The sequence below is a fragment of the Nothobranchius furzeri genome, chromosome 4 (assembly GCF_043380555.1).
Source record: "Nothobranchius furzeri strain GRZ-AD chromosome 4, NfurGRZ-RIMD1, whole genome shotgun sequence".
NCBI classification, from domain to species: Eukaryota; Metazoa; Chordata; class Actinopteri; order Cyprinodontiformes; family Nothobranchiidae; genus Nothobranchius; species Nothobranchius furzeri.
In genome coordinates this window covers 79930708-79950907 of record NC_091744.1, presented here as the reverse complement: position 1 = coordinate 79950907, position 20200 = coordinate 79930708, and the positions used below count along the sequence as shown (strand labels likewise).

General features: G+C 45.7%; 1 protein-coding gene across 3 annotated transcripts in view; it reads left to right on the top strand.

Moving 5' to 3' along the window:
* The window catches only part of LOC107389097 (receptor-type tyrosine-protein phosphatase beta), a 56712-nt gene that overhangs the window by 4679 nt on the left and 31833 nt on the right, over positions 1 to 20200 (top strand). For all 3 annotated transcript variants that reach the window (XM_015964993.3, XM_070550471.1, XM_070550470.1), the window contains exons 3-8: positions 3062 to 3341; positions 9266 to 9529; positions 13047 to 13310; positions 13419 to 13688; positions 14187 to 14453; positions 14565 to 14831. In XM_015964993.3, coding sequence (XP_015820479.3) covers positions 3062 to 3341; positions 9266 to 9529; positions 13047 to 13310; positions 13419 to 13688; positions 14187 to 14453; positions 14565 to 14831 — 1612 coding nt within the window. The remainder of the gene's footprint in view (positions 1 to 3061; positions 3342 to 9265; positions 9530 to 13046; positions 13311 to 13418; positions 13689 to 14186; positions 14454 to 14564; positions 14832 to 20200) is intronic.

Genomic DNA, 20200 nt, shown 5'->3' with positions numbered 1-20200 from the left:
CGATTTATCTTAACTGTTAGCAGATTTAGCCGCTTATTGCTGTCATGAAACAAGTCGTCACCTCAGATCTTTAGAAACCCACAGCATGACATCATCAAAGCCAACCAAGTCTGTATGTTATATGACATCACAAGTGTGAGAGAGCACACGAGTGAGAGAGCACACGAGTGAGAGAGCACACGAGTGAGAGAACACACGAGTGAGAGAGCACACGAGTGAGAGAACACACGAGTGAGAGAACACACGAGTGAGAGAACACACGAGTGTGAGAACACACGAGTGAGAGAGCACATGAGAGTGAGAGCACACAAGTGAAAGAGCACATGAGTGAGAGAGCACACGAGTGAGAGAACACACGAGTGAGAAATCACACAAGTGAGAGAACACACGAGTGAGAAATCACACAAGTGAGAGAACACACGAGTGAGAGAGCACACGAGTGAGAGAACACACAAGTGAGTGAACATTCAGTGAGAGAACACACGAGTGAGAGAGCACACGAGTGAGAGAACACACGAGTGAGAGAGCACACGAGTGAGAGAACACACGAGTGAGAGCACACGAGTGAGAGAACACACGAGTGAGAGAACACACGAGTGAGAGAACGAACGAGTGAGAGAACACACGAGTGAGAGAACACACGAGTGAGAGAGTGAGAGAGCACACGAGTGAGAGAGCACACGAGTGAGAGAACACAAGAGTGAGAAATCACACAAGTGAGAGAGCACACAAGTGAGAGAGCACACGAGTGAGAGAACACACGAGTGAGAAATCACACGAGTGAGAGAGCACACGAGTGAGAGAACACACGAGTGAGAGAGCACACAAGTGAGAGAGCACACGAGTGAGAGAACACACGAGTGAGAAATCACACGAGTGAGAGAGCACACGAGTGAGAGAACACACGAGTGAGAGAGCACACAAGTGAGAGAACACACAAGTGAGAGAGCACACGAGTGAGAGAACACACGAGTGAGAAGTCACACGAGTGAGAGAGCACACGAGTGAGAGAACACACGAGTGAGAAATCACACGAGTGAGAGAGCACACGAGTGAGAGAACACACGAGTGAGAGAGCACACGAGTGAGAGAGCACACGAGTGAGAGAACACACGAGTGAGAAATCACACGAGTGAGAGAGCACACGAGTGAGAGAGCACACAAGTGAGAGAGCACACGAGTGAGAGAACACACAAGTGAGAGAACACACAAGTGAGAGAACACACGAGTGAGAAATCACACAAGTAAGAGAGCACACAGTGAGAGAACACACGACTGAGGGAACACGAGTGAGAGAACACGAGTGGAAGAGCACTCGAGTGAGAGAGCACATGAGTGAGAGAACACACGAGTGAGAGAACACATGAGTGAGAGAGCACTCGAGTGAGAGAGCACACGAGTGAGAGAACACACAAGTGAGAGAACACACTAGTGAGAAATCACACAAGTGAGAGAGCACACAGTGAGAGAACACACGAGTGAGAGAACACTTGAGTGAGAGAGCACACGAGTGAGAGAGCACATGAGTGAGAGAGCACACGAGTGAGAGAGCACATGAGTGAGAGAGCACACGAGTGAGAGAGCACACGAGTGAGAGAGCACATGAGTGAGAGAGCACACGAGTGAGAGAACACACAAGTGAGAGGACACACAAGTGAGAAATCACACAAGTGAGAGAGCACACAGTGAGAGAGCACACGAGTGAGAAAACACAAGTGTGAGAGAGCACACGAGTGAGAGAACACGAGTGAGAGAACACACGAGTGAGAGAACACGAGTGAGAGAACACGAGTGAGAGAACACACGAGTGAGAGAACACGAGTGAGAGAACACACGAGTGAGAGAGCACAAGTGTGAGAGAACACACGAGTGAGAGAACACGAGTGAGAGAGCACACGAGTGAGAGAGTACACGAGTGAGAGAACACACGACTGAGGGAACACAGGAGTGAGAGAACACGAGTGGAAGAACACTCGAGTGAGAGAGCACATGAGTGAGAGAGCACATGAGTGAGAGAACACATGAATGAGAGAGCACACGAGTGAGAGAACACACGAGTGAGAGAGCACATGAGTGAGAGAACACACGAGTGAGAGAGCACACGTGCAGGTCAGGAACCAGGAGGATGTCCGGAGTGTCACCGTGAACAGCGACCACAGGCGGCACATGTACTTTGACATGAGTAGCATCCACCCAGTTGCCAACATTGGCCATGTGCTTCAGTCAGTAGATGTCCTCTGGGGACACGACCTGTAAGGTGATGATGAACGCTAGTTCTCTAGCATCGGGTCTACTCGAAGTGCCCAACAAGACAGCTAGGTGAGTTTGAAGGGAAATCCCATTTCCATTCATAGTCCTGCTATGCGCGTCTCAAACCACAGCCAGAAAAACAAGATATGGAGGAATCCTCCCCATGAGGAGGGTGTCTATAGAAGCACTAACTCCCAGAATACAGTCGGACAGGCCAGTGGTCAGCAGCTGGGTGTGGGCGTAATCGACCCAGATGAATAAACGTAGTTCGTTCAACGCGGCGGCAGTTTTACGCAACATCTTGCTGTGTGTATTTAGGACCACCATAGTATGGCATTCAGAAGTCTTTGCAGCTTCAAGGCACGCTGTAAAGGAGCACAGGAAGCTATCTATGACAAACAGGACAACTTTGCATGAAACAGAGGAGGAGGACTCAGGTTCACCTTTCCAGCACCTTTAATGCAGCTCTGAATCTAACTCCAAAGTTTCAGTCCAGGTCACACCTTCCTGCATCTAATCAAATCAACCATTCTAACACAATGGGACACAACAACATGAAAAAACTCATCAGGGTTTAGGGAGGAGGGGTATTCAGAGGGAGTTTCTGCTCCTTAAGCAACAACAGAAAGCTATAGTTTATAAGTTTGACCCTCCCATATTGCAGTCACAACTGACAAAGCTCCTCTGATGAGAAGCAAAACATCTTCAAGAAACCAAAGAAGTCCAGCTGCCTTCATTTGAACCCCTTTGAATGATTGAAATCATCCTGGGTTTGGCTGTTTGCTATCACCGGTTGTTTCTGCCGTGCCAGGTCCAGACTGTGGTGAGGCCCAGATGTTCTGTAAAGCTGACAGAGATCAGGTCCAGCTCAGACTCAGCAGTGGTTCGACTCACTGCTGCTTGTTTGTCACCGAACCTCATCGTTGTCCCAACCACTGGCTTCCGGTCGAATGCTGTCCACTGCACCCCAGAGGGACATGCTGAATCTGTATTCATCTGTAAAGTGACAGAGCTAGAACCAGGAACGTTAAACCAGCTGATGGTGATCTCTAAGAAGGATGGAGAGAAGAGCTTTGGCGTAGTGCGTTCAGGTAAGGACTCATCCGCATGACAAAGATGATTCTATTTTCTTTTTTGGGACCTACAGGGATGGAACTCAGTCAGTTTACACTCAAATAAAAAAATCATTGTATCTATTTTCACATTTAGTGCATGATGTTGGATTTGAAACACCCATTCTGCCCTTTGACCTTCAACATCAATAAAAACAGAAAAGGATTCGTCTACAGTAGTTTTACACCCTCAGACTTTATCAACCAATCAGCTTTCTGTCCCCAACAGTGCTGCCAGTCACCTTGCAAAAGTAATCTGGTAACTGCCGGTCAAAGTTCAGGCTCAAGTCCCACCATTGTTGGGCTCTGAAGTTGGTTAAAGGTGTTTTGGATGAAATTTCTCTATTTGTGGCACAATTTTTATCTCTATATCCGAATGTGCGTGTGTTTGGTGATTTTCATTTTCATTTGGACTGTAGTCACGTGCCTGCAACTAGAGACTTTGTTTCTTTAATGGATAGTTTGGGATTTGAACAATTTATGAATCTCCCACACACGTTAGTGGTCACCTTGGACTTGAACTGTTGTTCTGGGCTGGTTCCTAGTGACTGTTCTACAGATTAACTTGTTTTTTCTGACCATTTTCTGCTTAGATTTAACGTATCCCTCGCATGAAACGTCTCATCTTATTTCCCATCGTACATTAAAAAACATTGACCTGGACTGTTTTCCTTCCTGCATTAATAGTTTAATGGGTGTGTTTGCAGATTACCCCCCTGTTGACTTGGTTGCCTTCTATAATGATGACTTGCTCCAGTTGCTAAACTCTGTTGCCCCTATGAAATCCAGGGCGGTCTCTTTGTTACAAACGGCTCCCTGGTTTACACCAGTACTGCATGCAATGCAGGCTAAGGGCCGGAAACTGGAGCGCCTCTATAAAAAGACCAGGCTTGATGTTCACAAGGATCTATATTTATGTCACACGCATCTTTATAAAGTTTGTATAGGGCAAGCTAAAACTAGTTATTTTGCTTCAAACCAAGGCAACTCTTCTTTCTCTGCTCAAGTCCCTTTCAGGTCCCCCAGACTCCTTGCCCTCACACTGTTATTCTGATGAATTCTGTGACCCATTAATGGCATTTTTAATGAAGATCATGAATATTCACCAGGGCCTGGATTCCTCTGCTATTCATGTCCATGTTCTCAGAGTTTAAGCTTCCTTCAGCCTCTGAGATTGCAGAACTTATTCACAACTCCAAACTAAGCGTCCACCTGGCATCATCATCCCATCCCTACATTCCTGCTTAAAACCTCCGTGTCAGCCTTGCTCCGGCTTATAGTTTCTATTATCTATTCCTCTCTCCCAACTGGCATGCTTCATCAGTTATTGAAATCTACCATGATTCGTCCTGCACTGAAGAGGCCGAGGGCTGATCCGGCTCACCTTAATATGTTACAACCGATCTCCTGTTTCTCTCAAAAATCCTGGAGAAAACAGTAGTTTCGCAGCTCCGTAGACATTTAGCTGACAATGGCTGACGCCCGGAACACACCCGCCGCAAAGCGCCGCAAAGCGGATCACTCACAAAGTCTGTGTGCTGCTCGTTGCTCCACTGTTCACATCAGGCCAGGGTTTGCAAAGAGTGCTTGTGTGTGTGGGTGTACGTGTGTATGTGCCTGTGTGTGTGTGTGTGTGTGTGTGTGTGTGTGTGTGTGTGTGTGTGTGTGTGTGTGCTATGGGCACCAGCCTGGCCATTTGGATGTTGGCGCCAGGATCACCCAGCCCCGGTGATCAGCCCGACATCAAAGCTCTAACAAACGTCTCTGAACTTCTGAGTTTTCTGAGTGTGTGCAACTACTCTTGCCAGTTCGTGGAACACTGCGCTGAGATGGCGAGACCTCTGACTGCCTTGCTGAAAAAGGACGTGCCTCTCGGGTGGACTGAGCAGCAGCAGGCCATGGATGACATAAAGGCTGCATTGTGCTCGGCTCCGTGTCTGGCGCTTTCTGATTGTGACAAAGAGTTCCATCTTGAAGTCGGGTTCTCTACCCACTGCTTGAGTGCCGGTCTCTATCAGGTGTACGACTGTGACAGGCGTGTCGTAGCCTATGCTAGCAAGATCTTGACCAGTCCTGAGTTAAAATACTCTGACTGTGAAAAAGCTTTGCTATTCACCATGTGGGTGGTTAAACATTTCTCCTACTACGGTGGACAGAAAAACCATTGTTGAAACTCAACATCAGACAGTGACCTTTCTGAACAGTCAACACATCAGAGATGGTGTGGGGACCAACGCACACATTGCGTCATGGCTGCTTGCTCTCCAGAGCTTTGACATTGAGGTGCGCTACACCCAGAACTGTCGAAGTCCTTTTGGCATGGGTCTGGCTGCGTGCCAGCATTGCTGTCAGCCCTGCCAGCTCACCCTCCCCAGACCCTGCTGAACCTCAACCACCACTACTTCAACCAAGCTCTCTGTGTGGATTTGCCAACTGTGTACGTTGATGGCAGCTGCTTTTGACACGGTGCTGAACCTAGAAAGGCCTGGGTGTCATTTGGCTACACGCTGACCAGAAGGACTCTTGGTGCTACCAGTTGGGTCCTCAGACCTCACAGTTCACAGAGGTAGCTGGAATACTGACAGTGCTGCAACTTGCTGCTGATCATGGCGTCCGCGAGCTGGTGATCTGCACCGACTCGGACTACGCACATCTCAGTTTTACCTGCCAACTTCCCTCTTGGAAAAGTAACGGGCTCTTAACGTCCAACCAGAAGCCTGTTAAACAACGAGACTGTTTCATGACATGTGATGCCCTGGTGTCCTCACATGACATGCACATCTATTGCCGTTAAGTCAAAGGGCATTCCAGTGCACCGGGAACTGACAAGAAAATGAACAACTTTACAGACTCTCTAGCCTAACAAGGTGAGGCTGTCAGTACCCCATGGTCCTTTAACCCCTTGTGACTCCCTGACTGTTTTTTCCAAGTCAGACCCACCCCGCGTGAGTGCCGTGACTTGGGCTCAGGCTGCCAATGCGTCCGCCCCTCAACCATCTGATGGTTTTGTGTCCGTTCGACCGGTCTTTTCTGAGAACAACCTTGTCAGTCTTCAATCCCAGGACCCTGCTATCAGCAGGATGGTCCTGTACCTTTCTGATCCAACAATATCTACCGTCTTCTATCAAGCTCGACTCCGTTCCTGAGCTCTGAGCTCTCTTTTGTGTTCAAGTCACACTGAGAATGGTTGGAGGGTTGCTAACGCACACCTCCAAGCCTCCGTCATTGCCGGTACTGGTGGCGCCGATGTCCCTAAGGGGAGGTATGATCGCACACGCTCATGACTCTCCTTCGGCTGGACACAAAGGCGTCAAGGCCACGTTCGGTGCCCTGAGACAGGTTGCTTACAGGCCGGGGTTGCATTGAGACATCTCAGACCACATCCAGAGCTGTTTAGTTTGTTGTCAATTTCAGCCATCAAACCACATCCACAGAGCTCCTCATCAGAGCAGGGGACCATCCACACAGTGGTCTGACCTGCAATTTGATTGGGTGGGGCCCCCTGACCCAGTCCAGCAAGGGTAGCAAATACTTCTTGAGCGTGACCTGTGCATTCACAAAATGGGCTGAATGTTTACCAGCATCTGACGACGCAGCGCAAACAACTGCTGTCCTGTTGATGAATCACATCATCTCTAAGTTTGGTCTCTCCATGTGTGTTAACTCGGACAGGGGAACTCACTTCACCTCACCTATTTCCACATTGGTTACCGGCCCCAGTCTTCGGGCCAAGTTGAAAGGATGAACCGAACGGGTGTCAGTATTTTAAAGGGACTTTACGGAGTTTAGAATTTTTATGCTCGCGATTGCCCCCTCAGGCCAAAAGCGTAACGGCAGCTTCAGTAGTAGGCTCTTGCACGAGGCGCGCATGCTATACGTGCACACTCCTTAACGAAAATAACAGCTGAGACAGTCCTGTGTGTGTGTGTGTGTGTGTGTGTGTGTGTGTGTGTGTGTGTGTGTGTGTGTGTGTGTGTGTGTGTGTGTGTGTGTGTGTGTGTGTGGCCCGGAGGACAGAGGACAGGAGAACACGCAGCTAATTAATTAAATAATTTGGTTCTGTACCTTTCTCTTCAGCACAGCCGACAAAGGTTTATGATGTGTCAGTCCTCCTGCGTGCTCAGATCATTCCCTTCCCTTGCTTGAAAAATTGTTCCAAAATGAAAGTTGAACCCACATCTTTTTTATCTGTGAATTCAATGCTGTTCGGCGAAATTTGGGCATCTTACTGTAAAAAAAAATATACCATTAATGTAAAAAAAGAACCTCTAAATAAACTATGTTCACATCCAGAATCGAACCCAAGACTTCTACATGAGAGTCCAATGTCTTACTAGGTGAGCTGGAGCACCAGTGACATCCATTGAATCTATAACATTTATATCCTTGATGACAGCTGAAACAATGTTCAGAGAACGGTTCAAAGCGAAAATGGCTATTTTGTTGCTAATTTGCAGGAAATATCTAGAAGAATGTTCTACAGAAAGTAGCTAAGGGTCCTCAGAAATGTAGCTAGCTTTGTCACTAGGCATTAGGAATAGCGACAAAGTGGCACTGCCTCTCTCTCTGCTGCTAAAGCTACGGATAGCAAATGCTACGGGCTATGCCTGAGCGTGAACGCGCATGAAGCAGCCTGCTCGACCCGAGCATCTCTCTTTTTCTGTGATTTTCCAGAAAAACAGTTAATCACAGTAAAAATGCCAGGGCTCATTCTACAGGACCAGGGCACTGCAGGAGAATGTATGAAGAAGAAATTTATTATTTCTTTACATGTTTTGGCTGTCAAACTTCCACAATGCCCCTTTAAAGAAATACGTGTTTTGCACATTTCCATGGCGTGGCTGAGTTCCATATGGCCTCCCTTTGTTGTTTAGTCGATGCATCTTTTTTGTGCTACCAAATCTGTACACTAACTAAAATTCATTTTATGTACAGATCATTCTTAGAGGCCTGTTGTTTTGGTGAGGGTCCGTTGCTCCAGTGTTGCTGGGACTGTATGTGTAACCATACAGTTGCCATTCTGAACCGGATTGCTCACTTCTCTCAGCTCAGTGTGCCAGTGGTCCCACTAGCTGCACTGAAGAGTAGCAACAGTGGCACAAACCTCCAACTGCTGTAATTAATAGGCTAATTTATCTGGCAGTGGCGAGCCAGGCGATGTCCTGCTAAATCGCACATTCTCCATCTACAGTACAGGCCAAAGGTTTGGACACACCTTCTCATTCAATGTGTTTTCGTTATTTTCATGACCGTTTACAAAGGGGCCAACAAGTGCTAAACGCCTCTGGGAACTCGTGGGACTGTTGGAAAACCATTTCAGGTGACTATCTCTTGAAGCTCATCAGGAGAATGCCAAGAGTGTGTAAAGCAGTAATCCGAGTAAAGGGTGGCTACTTTGAAGAAAAAAGAATATAAAACATGTTTTCAATTATTTCACGTTTTCTGGTTAAGTACATAACTCCTCATGTGTTCATTCATAGTTTTGACGCCTTCAGTGGGAATCTCCCAATGGTCATGAAGATAAAGACAACACACTGAATGAGAAGGTGTGTCCACACTTCTGGCCTGTACTGTATTTGTATGCTTCTTGCCCCAATTAAAAAAACACTTCACTGCCACGACAACAGAGGGCGTTGCACTCTTCTGGGCTGTCCTGCCACCATTTGCAGCCATGTTTGCGATCCGCGATAGTGTATTTACCGTTGTGTGTTTATGCATTTCCGCATTTTTTAAAATGGACAAATTAGTACTTGTGAATGATAAAATATTTTCTGGATTTTCTCTGACTCCAGGTTTCCAGTTATTAGGCACAAATAATTCTGCACCACTTGTACCTCCATACAGCTCTATGCTGCTGCAGAATGTTTACAGTCCCAGCTGGTTCCTTTTTTGTTCCCCTGCAGCTCCTTCAGTTGTGGAAAACCTGGAAGCAACGTCCTTGTCCTCAGACCGTCTTGTTGTGTCATGGAAAGCTGGCAGAGGACACATAGAGAACCTTAGAGTCCTGCTGGTGGATCAGAATCAAGTTTCCTTAAGGAACATCAGTGCGAAGAATACCACCACCTCTGCAGAACTGACTGACCTGCTGCCAGGGACACTGTACAATATCACCGTGGTTACTGAGGCTGTCGGTCTGCAAGGCTTTGCCTTCACGCAAGCATACACAGGTAGGTTTACTTGGTTCATAATGAAAGTGTTCAGCTGTTTCTGCCCAGTAGCTGTTGACAGATGACTTTAAAGCTAAGCCAGATCAAGCCAGCTTTATTTGTATTGCACCTTACAACATTATAAAACAGACCCAAGTGCTTCACGGAACTAAAATTGAATGAATAAAAAAAAAACACATATTAAAATAACATAAAATCTAAGAAAAACAAAAGATCTCGTGCCTTGTTAAAAGCCAAAGCATAACAATGCATTTTCTTGAGAGATTTAAAACAAGACAAGATAGCATCCTATCAGCTGACCTCAGAGACCGTGAAGGGGAGTGCAGAGGTCACTCAGAGCAAGATCATGGAGAGATTTAAAGCCCAGAAAAGCACCTTCAACTGGATTAGAAAATGAATGTGCAACCAGTGCAGTGAAGCCAGTGAGCAGATGTGCAGCTGCATTTTGCACCAACAGAAGACAAGAGAGATAAGACGTGGTATACTGAATTACAGGGTTAGGATTAGCAACCAGTCCCGGGGTGTCTCCACCTCTCAGTGCTCTCTGCGTACACTGATTTGCCGGTCACAGGTAAGATCCTTGTCCAATATGACACCCAGGGATGTCACATTAGGTTTCAAAAAAAGGGGCCAGCAAACCATGGTCAACCGCACAGTCCCCAGATGAAGCACCATGGCCAAAAACCACAACTTCTGTCTTATTTTCATTGAAAATAAGGGTTAGGGTTGAGAACATGCATTGTCTAACCTCACCTAGACATTCTGAGGGAGAATTCAATGACTCATGGTGGCCTCTCTTAAAGGGGCTGTATACTTGGGTGTTATCTGCATAGCAGTGAAAATGACACCCATGTTTAATGAAAACGTGACAATGAAAACAACAAGCCAACCAAAAACCCAGAGGAACCCCACACATGCTTGAAGCATTAGAAGTGAAATCACGCAATAGCCCTTTTTACAAGACACACCGTGCCAGCAAATCGGCATGATGTTACTGCAATGGTGTGCCTTATGAACATGCCATGCTGCATGGCGCTGCACAGATTTTGCAGCATTCGTTCTTCCTCACTTGGTCCATTGCGGTAATAGTCTGTCTGATAAATGGTGTAACGGAATCAAAGTGATGTATCTATCTAAAGTTGTATTTTAATACACTGTTAGTAGTTCACTTTTTATAAACAGAAGAATAGGCTGTTTTTATCATCAGGGAGTTTAATTAAACACTCTGTATTGACTTTGAGACAATAAAAGAGAGAGAGATGGGATCGTTTGAGAATCTTTAATTTCTGAATTATAAATTCTAAACAATCTACCAGGACTACTCTGTGATGGATGAGAATGGATTCGGATGTTGTGTTGGTGCGTGTGTGTGTGTGTGTGTTTGGTTCAGATTCTCTAGGCTGACGTAAAGGAATCCGGTCGTCTTTGTTATGACTAGATATCACGAGGCTTATAAAGTGATGACATGAGCCGCTATTTTGCCGTGTACGTACCCAGTGGGGGTCTCCCAGGTAGATCAGGAAATGCCAGGTCCAAGAACCTCGGATGTACGCTGGAGCTGTCGGTGCAGCGGTCGCAACGTTTCAAAGCCCGTCTGGAGGGTCGACCCCGGTACCGTTCGTCGGCGTCAGCAGGTGCTCTTATTTTGAAAGGACGTCGTCTGGTTGTTAAACGACGAAAATCTCCCGTTTCACATTTCTTAGTTTAGAGAAGAAAACACATCTGGACAGGCTGTGCTTTTCTTTTGGATGATGTTGAATAGAACTGAAGTCAAAATGGAACTCAGCTTAAAATGGCGTTGCCTTGTTTTATATCTCTGAATTGTTGATAAGTTGGAGTAAAGTGGATTGGACACTTGAAGTCAACACCAGATTCTCCTGCGGCAGCCGAAAGCTCTGATTGGTTGGAACAATGTGTCATGCATTTCTATGGAGATGAGGATCAGTATGTCTGTGCCGTAGTCCTGGTTTCATTAAACATAATTCATGACATATTTATTTCACAGATCATTCACTTGATTATTGTTGATCATCATCTGTTTTGCTTAATAATTTTAATCACAAATAAAGTACTTTGATTAAGTAAAGCTTCTTCTTCTCCTTCGGACTCTTCTCCTGGAATGTAAACAGTCTGAGGAACACCCGACCTTGGTTTTTCTACACGGTGTTATTGTGCCCAGGGGGCAGCTGTATGGAGTTGAAAACAATGAACTTCATAACCTTACAATGGTGATTGAATGACATATTAACAGAGGTGTATTATTATATATATGACAGAAAAATATATAAGATAAAATATCTCCAGTGAGACCTGGAGAGGTGTGGTGGAGAGAAACGGCCCCCCTGATCTGATTCTGAGCGGTGTTTTGTTATTGGGCTAATGTGCTCGTCACGGGTTGTCCATAATGAACACCATGTTCAAACATCAAGGCGTCCATATGTGCTCTTGGCACCAGGATACCTTAGGCCGCAGCTCGATGATCGACTTTATTGTTGTCTCATCTGACCTGCGTCCACATGTCTTGGGACACTCGGGTGAAGAGAGGGGCGGAGCTGTCAACTGACCACCACCTGGTGGTGAGCTGACTCCGTTGGTGGGGGAGGATGCCGGTTAGACCAGGCAGGCCCAAACGTGTTGTGAGGGTCTGCTCGTAACGTCTGACTGAGTCTCCTGTCAGAAGAAGCATAAATTCTCACTTCCGACAGAACCTCCAAAATGTTCTGGGGGACGGACACACACACACACACACACACACACACACACACACACACACACACACACACACACACACACACACACACGCACACACGCACACACACACACACACACACACACACACACGCACACACACACACACACACATATATATGTATATATATACATATATACATATATATATTTATATATATATGTATATATGTATATATACATATATATATTTATATATATATATATATATATATAATATTTTTGCAATAGTGAACTTAGTTGAAGATATTTGAACTGTGAACCAAACTACTTCACTGTGAAATGTTTGAACTGACCTTTGACCTAGTTTGTTCCAACCCTAACCCTAACCCTCCCAACACTGAGACACTTTGAGCCACAGCAGGTGAGATGTTCCCACTTTAAGTGAAATTGTTTATTTGCATTGTTTAAATGTTACTCGTCACAGTTTGTTTAGACTAAGCATTATTTAAAAAAGAGTAAAAATGAAATGAAATTGAATGTTTATTATTATTATTTAGCGATCATGACCGTTTTTTAACCTTGTCGGTCCTGATGATGGTGAGATCTCTGTTTCACACAAACGTGTTGTGATGGTTAGACAGATATGTGATGTGTAGCTCAGTCTTCTTTAAGTCTGGTGGTTCGGTTCCTCCGTGATGTTGCGGTTACGTAATTCTGACATCCAGACTTCTGGTTCACTTTTTGTTTTGGGGGAAAGTAAAACCTGCTGAGGACCATACCTGGAGGTGAAGACCTGAAATTAAACACTCTCTCTCCTGTTCCTCAGTTCCTGCTGCTGTGTCAAATCTGACCCTAAACAATCATGGCAGCTCAGAGAGTCTTGAGGCCTCCTGGACCAGACCTAAAGGGGGTGTGGACTTTTATTTGGTGACTCTGCAGGCTCCTGAGTCGACTCCTCAACAACGCATTCTGCTCTCCAACATCACCCAGGAAGTGTTTGTGGGTCTGACCCCTGGGCGCCACTACCTGTTGTCCGTCATCTCCTCAGCTGGAGGTCAGAGTTCGGAGAGTAGGGCTGTTGGGAGGACAGGTGAGTTGGTCCAACCCCTGACTATGGTTATTCACATAAGTGATTCATTCAATGATGACACAGCTTCATCTTGCTTCTGCTGAACCTCTTTGTTTCTTGTTGTCTTAGTTCCCGGTCGGGTGTCGTCTCTCTCCATGTCCATTGACAGCAGCACACTGCAACTCACCTGGTTGCCCCCCAGAGGTGACTGGGATGCCTACAGTGTCGTAATAACAAATGGCTTGGCGGTTCTGCTGAATCAAACAGTCAGTAAGTGGAGCAGGCAGCTTGAGGTGTCTGTCCACAGCCTCGGGCTGGTCCCAGGATGTGTCTACCACTCGGAGCTCTCGGTGCACAGCGGCGCTCTGGCGAGCACGGCACACTGCAGCAGCAGGCTTGGTGAGTTGGTGTTTGCAGTGTTGTTGTTGATTTCAGAATTAATGAGACACATGGCAACTTATCTACAAAACAGCCGGTTCTGTTGAGAAACAACTAAAACATGCTGGGAACGTCTGACTGAGTCTCCTGTCTGAAGGAGCTTCAATTCTCACCTCCGACAGAACTTTCAACACGTTCCGGGGAGGCGGGTACTGAGTCCAAGTGGGACCTGTGGGGGTGGGGTACTCTGGGAGAATGGGTGCCAGACCCTCTGATCTGGGCCGTTAGGTCCTGTATGACCGCTGTCAGAGCTCGGTCCGCATTGCCGGCGGTACGTCGAGCTAATAAAGCAGTAGGCAGGTTTGAGGAAGCTATTGATGCCGGTGAAAGGTCTTGGGAATACCTGAAGCAGATGTGATACATTTGGCATTAAAGGGTTTAATCATGCAGGAAAACAGCAGCTTCCAGTCAAAGTTGTTGTGGAAATCTTTAAACCTTCAGTCTGATGTCACCCCCCAGAACCTCGGCCCGTGCAACAGCTGCTTGTTCGTCAGGCTGATGAGACGTCTCTTGGGATCCAGTGGAGTCGGCCTGTTGGACACTGGGATAACTTCACAGTCCTTCTGAAGGACAAGAACCCTGACAGCCACTGGACCAAGAGCGTTCTGAGCTGGGAAACCAGAGACTGGACCTTCAGAGGGCTGACACCAGGACGCTGCTACACGGTTACGGTGTCAACCAACAGTGGCAACCTGAGCACCTCAGTCTCTCTGACAGCATGGACCAGTATGTCCCACCTTGCTGTTGTTCTAACTCTTACTTGTCCAGTCCACATATGAAGCTAATGATTAATTAGCTTAGCACTGATAATCAGATGCAACATGTTTGTGTTCTCAGCACCAGCTCCGGTTGGCTGGCTGCAGGTCTCCAGCCTGGGCAGCACCAACAGCCTGCAGACGCAGTGGGACCTGTCCTCCGGGGAGGCGGACTCGTATCAGATTCTGCTCATCCATGACAGCAGTGTCATCAGAAATGAGAGCATGGCAGCAAACTTCAGCAGCATCATCTTCCGGACTCTGACACCTGGAGCTCTGTACAAGGTGGTGGTCATCACCATCAGAGCGGGACTTGCTTCCAGACAGGCTGTAGCTGAGGGACGCACAGGTGAGCTCTGATGTGACTTCAGGCGTTTTCCGTTATTCCCTATTCATCCATGATAATTTTCCAATGTGATACATTTAAGGGTGAAAAAGAAACCAAAGCCAAGGTTTATTTAAATTAAGGAAGCGATGATGTCATTAAAACACACATCAGCTGATCTGGTTCAAAACCAGGACCCGGTTGAGTCTGGGTCTCTGAGGATCCAGTCGGACTGAAGGGCTTTGAAAATCCTTTCAAAACGTTAGGAAACTAGTCAGGAACCTGGGAGAGGTTCAGGTGTTAAGGGCCAGGGAGCAGGATTAAACTGGACCTCCATGACCTCTGACCTATGAAACCCCTGTGGTCCTGATCCATTCCTGATAGAAAATGTTGGAAGGCTTTAAAACCCAAACTGTGACAAATGAGACCTGCTTCTGTTAGAAATAACGGGACAAAAAGACCTGAAGCTTTTTGCCACCTATAATGTTGGGAATGATCCAGGAGCGGGAATGTGACAAATCCTGGAACTGAACCTGGTTTCACTGGCCTTAGTCTGTAATTTGAGGATGGCTATTAAACAATCAGAAGGAAATAATGAGTTCAATTCTAAAGATCTTCATGCTTTTAATGGAAATAGGAAGAGCATCATGTTTGGACTGGCTCTGGCGGGACCAGGGAGTCTTTCCAGTCTCAAACCGGATATTGAAAGAGTTTACGTGGAATTTTCAGGAAGTGTTGACAATGACGGCAACACAAAAGAGTGAGCAGGTCTGCTGGACAGAGGCTTCCTGCCAGGAAATGTTGTTTACAGAGAAAGCTCGCTCAGTACAAGGACAGTCACGTTCCCGATGGTCCAAAACTGCAAACATCCCAACACACACACACACACACCAGAAAAATGTGCTCCTCTTCTATGAGCTCCAAACATCCAGAAGTTTGTGATTATTGACTTTGAAAAAGTTCCTGAGTTTGCTGTTAATCGTTGTGCCCAAAAGGTTCTGGGCCCGCTAAACCCTCCAGACCTCCAGAAGAAGCGCAGTCGGCTGCACACCTACTTCCTGTCAGACACACTTCTGTGGTTCTGGGTCTACTGGAGACACATAGTGGACATGCTGGAAAACTCCAGGACACAACACCAGCTACTGGAAACTATAAAGTGTTCCGACACATTGTGAGAGAAATGCTGGTGAGATGCCAGCTTAGAGGAGCAATATCAATAAGGAGGAATTGGAGGACATAAAGAAATCCCTAAACTTTATGTCAGAAGAAATAACAAATATTTCACAGCAACAAAAACTGATACTTAATTTAATGGAGGACATTAAAGAACTAAGAAGGCAGAGCGAGGGAAAGGACAAGAGGATCGCCATGCTGGAGGGACGGGTAGCAGATCTAGAGCAATATTCAAGAGTAAAAGATGTGATAGTGACAGGGCTGGAAACCAAGTGTGGCAGTGTGAGCATCCTGTCGCAGTGTCCCGATTGATCATGCACCCTGGCTACTTGGCCAAGGGGATGTCCCTTTGGCTGACTGGTTAGCAAGCATGACTCTCACCAGGGAGTCTGGGGATTGAATCCCGCCTGGGCCCTCATTTCTCCACCTTGCCACACAAGCATCAGATTTATGCATGGGTAGCAGCATCAGACTTGTGCATAGGTAGCAGCATCAGACTTGTGCACGGGTAGCAGTGTCAGACTTGTGCACGGGTAGCAGCATCAGACTTGTGCATAGGTAGCAGCATCAGACTTGTGCATGGGTAGCAGTATCAGACTTGTGCATGGGTAGCAGTGTCAGACTTGTGCATGGGTAGCAGCATCAGACTTGTGCATGGGTAGCAGTATCAGACTTGTGCATCGGTAGCAGTATCAGACTTGTGCATAGGTAGCAGCATCAGACTTGTGCATAGGTAGCAGCATCAGACTTGTGCACGGGTAGCAGTGTCAGACTTGTGCACGGGTAGCAGCATCAGACTTGTGCATAGGTAGCAGCATCAGACTTGTGCACGGGTAGCAGTGTCAGACTTGTGCACGGGTAGCAGTATCAGACTTGTGCATGGGTAGCAGTATCAGACTTGTGCATGGGTAGCAGTATCAGACTTGTGCATGGGTAGCAGTGTCAGACTTGTGCATGGGTAGCAGCATCAGACTTGTGCATGGGTAGCAGTATCAGACTTGTGCATCGGTAGCAGTATCAGACTTGTGCATAGGTAGCAGCATCAGACTTGTGCACGGGTAGCAGTGTCAGACTTGTGCACGGGTAGCAGTATCAGACTTGTGCATGGGTAGCAGTATCAGACTTGTGCATGGGTAGCAGTATCAGACTTGTGCACGGGTAGCAGTATCAGACTTGTGCATGGGTAGCAGTATCAGACTTGTGCATGGGTAGCAGTATCAGACTTGTGCATAGGTAGCAGTATCAGTCTTGTGCACGGGTAGCAGTATCAGACTTGTGCACGGGTAGCAGTATCAGACTTGTGCATAGGTAGCAGCATCAGACATGTGCACGGGTAGCAGTGTCAGACTTGTGCACGGGTAGCAGTATCAGACTTGTGCACAGGTAGCAGTATCAGACTTGTGCATGGGTAGCAGTGTCAGACTTGTGCACGGGTAGCAGTATCAGACTTGTGCACGGGTAGCAGTATCAGACTTGTGCATAGGTAGCAGCATCAGACTTGTGCACAGGTAGCAGTATCAGACTTGTGCACGGGTAGCAGTATCAGACTTGTGCATAGGTAGCAGCATCAGACTTGTGCACAGGTAGCAGTATCAGACTTGTGTACGGGTAGCAGTATCAGACTTGTGCATAGGTAGCAGTATCAGACTTGTGCATGGGTAGCAGTATCAGACTTGTGCACAGGTAGCAGTATCAGACTTATGCACAGGTAGTAGCATCAGACTTGTGCACGGGTAGCAGTATCAGACTTTTGCACGGGTAGCAGTCTCAGACCTGTGCATAGGTAGCAGCATCAGACTTATGCACGGGTAGCAGTATCAGACTTGTGCACGGGTAGCAGTATCAGACTTATGCACGGGTAGTAGCATCAGACGTGCATAGGTAGCAGCATCAGAAGGAGGGGAAACGCTCACTTGAAGAGCAGGTACTGGCTTCCTTTAGAAGCAAAGGTGTTGAAATGGAAAGTAAAGATATAGCGGGATGCCATTCTCTTCCAAGGAAAATCAAAAATCCCATACCTGCCATTATCATGCATTTTGTTAATAGAAATTAGAAAAAAGAGCTGCTTAAGCCAGGAAGAAAGTTGAGAGGAACAAATGTGTATTTAAACAAACATCTAACCAAGAAAAATGCAGACATTGCAAGACACACCAGAATATTAAGGAAAAAGAAGAAAATACAGTCGACTTGGACGTCAGATTGTAAAATATTTATTAAGTTAAACGGAACAAAAGTTCTAGTCACCAAAGAAATGACGGAGCTAGAAAAATATAATTCATAAGTCAGAAAGCAAAGCAATGTGAAATGTTATGGTAAGGGCCAAGTGCACAATAAATCAGATGACTGACAGATTTCAAGTTTCAACGCACATTGAAGATAGGTCTTTGGTGTTGGATGGTGATACACATAGATCCTGACTGTAACTTTTTTAACAATATGATAAATGAATGCAATTATTATACAAATGGTTAATTTAAAAAGAAAATAAAGGCAGAAAAGGTATAACAATGGTTCACTTTAATAGTAGAAGCTTATATGCACATTTTCAAGCCATTAAAGCAAACATAAGCGTTTAAACAGGCATACAAAGTGATAGTCATATCAGAGACCTGGATAACTTCTGAAAAAGAAGAAGACTTTGAAATACATGGATATGAATTCCTTCATTTGGACAGAATCAACAAAAAAAGGAGGTGGGGTGGCACTTTACATTGATAAAAAAACCTAAAGTATAAAAAGTGGGAAGAATGACGACGGCTATTGATGGCGTGAAGGGATGTTTAACAGTGGAAATGAGTATGGAAACAAAGAAAAACCTAATTGTTTTACCGAATAGCAGGATCATAGATCAAGATATTTAAGGAGCATATGGAGGATTTATTTACAAATCTAAATCAGAAAGGAATGTTTATTTGTGGGGACTTTAACATTGATTTCATGAATCCAAATCATAATAAGAGTACAGAAGAATTCATTGATTCCATGTATAGCATGGGCTTATTGGCAGAGGAAATAAAGGCAGATGTAAGAGAAAGGGACACTGGTGCAAATATTGAAAGGAATAGAAGTTCAGTGTTTTAAGAGCAGTGGAGGAGAAGGAGATTTATGACATAGTTAGAGGATATGAGAATAAAACCAGTACAGATTGGAATGATACTCCCATGCTTTCGTTCTTTTTTAAACACAGAAACAGTTTTGTTTACCTGTTTGTAGATACGGTTTCGCCGACAGCTGCCGGCTTCTTCAGGCTGACGCTGATGGTGGCGCGTCACTTCCTTCTCCGTTTATCTGCGGGCAGCAGAGGACGTTGTCGCCCTCTACTGCCCGCTCTCCCCTCTCCGACGATGCAGTCCCATGCGTGGTCCAGCGTGTAAACTCCGTCGTCCCTGTTCATGGTCCCACATCCACGTCTCCTTATCTCTATTGCTTCCTTGATCCATCTTTTGTATTTTTGTTGTTCGGTGGTTATGATCCGTGTGTTGTCCCAGTCCATTATATGGTTTTCTCTTAAGCAATGATCTGTTACGGCTGACTTTTTTATTGTACTTTCTGCTTCTTCTTTTGCTGCTCTTGTGTGTTTACGATTTGCCTCTTTCTCGCACTCCTTTCTGTGTTCTATTGTCCGTGTATTGAGTTGGCGTCCGGTTTCTCCTATGTATGTTTTATTGCATATTTTGCATGGGATTTCGTAGATGACTCCACATTTTTGTCCAGCTGATATTTTGTCTTTTGGGTGCACTAGTCTGTTTCTAACTGTTGTGTATGGCTTTGTTGGTGTGTTTATGTTGTGTTTTTTCATTGTTGCTCTTATTTTTTCCGTTATGCCTCTGATGTATGGTAGGGTTATCACTGGTTTTGGTTCTTGTCTTTCTGGGTTTCTGGTTCTTTTTTTGGGTTGTTCTTTGCTTTCTGTTTTTGTTTGTTGTTTTCCTTTGTTTATTGCCCATGTCGGGTATGCGCACCAAACTCATGGGTATGTAACATTTCACAATACAAACTAACAGAAGCAGAAGAGAGCATATTAAAGAAAGGTTTAAACTTTGCAGTCACACCAAAAGAAATACCATATGATGAATTTATTGTAGCAACTGAACTAGCATGTCAACAGATCACAGATGAGGGAAAGAAAGCAGAACTCAGAAATAACATAGTTGGGATATTAAAAAACAGCCAAATTCAACACAGCAATATTACAAAAGAAGAACAATCAGCCATGACAG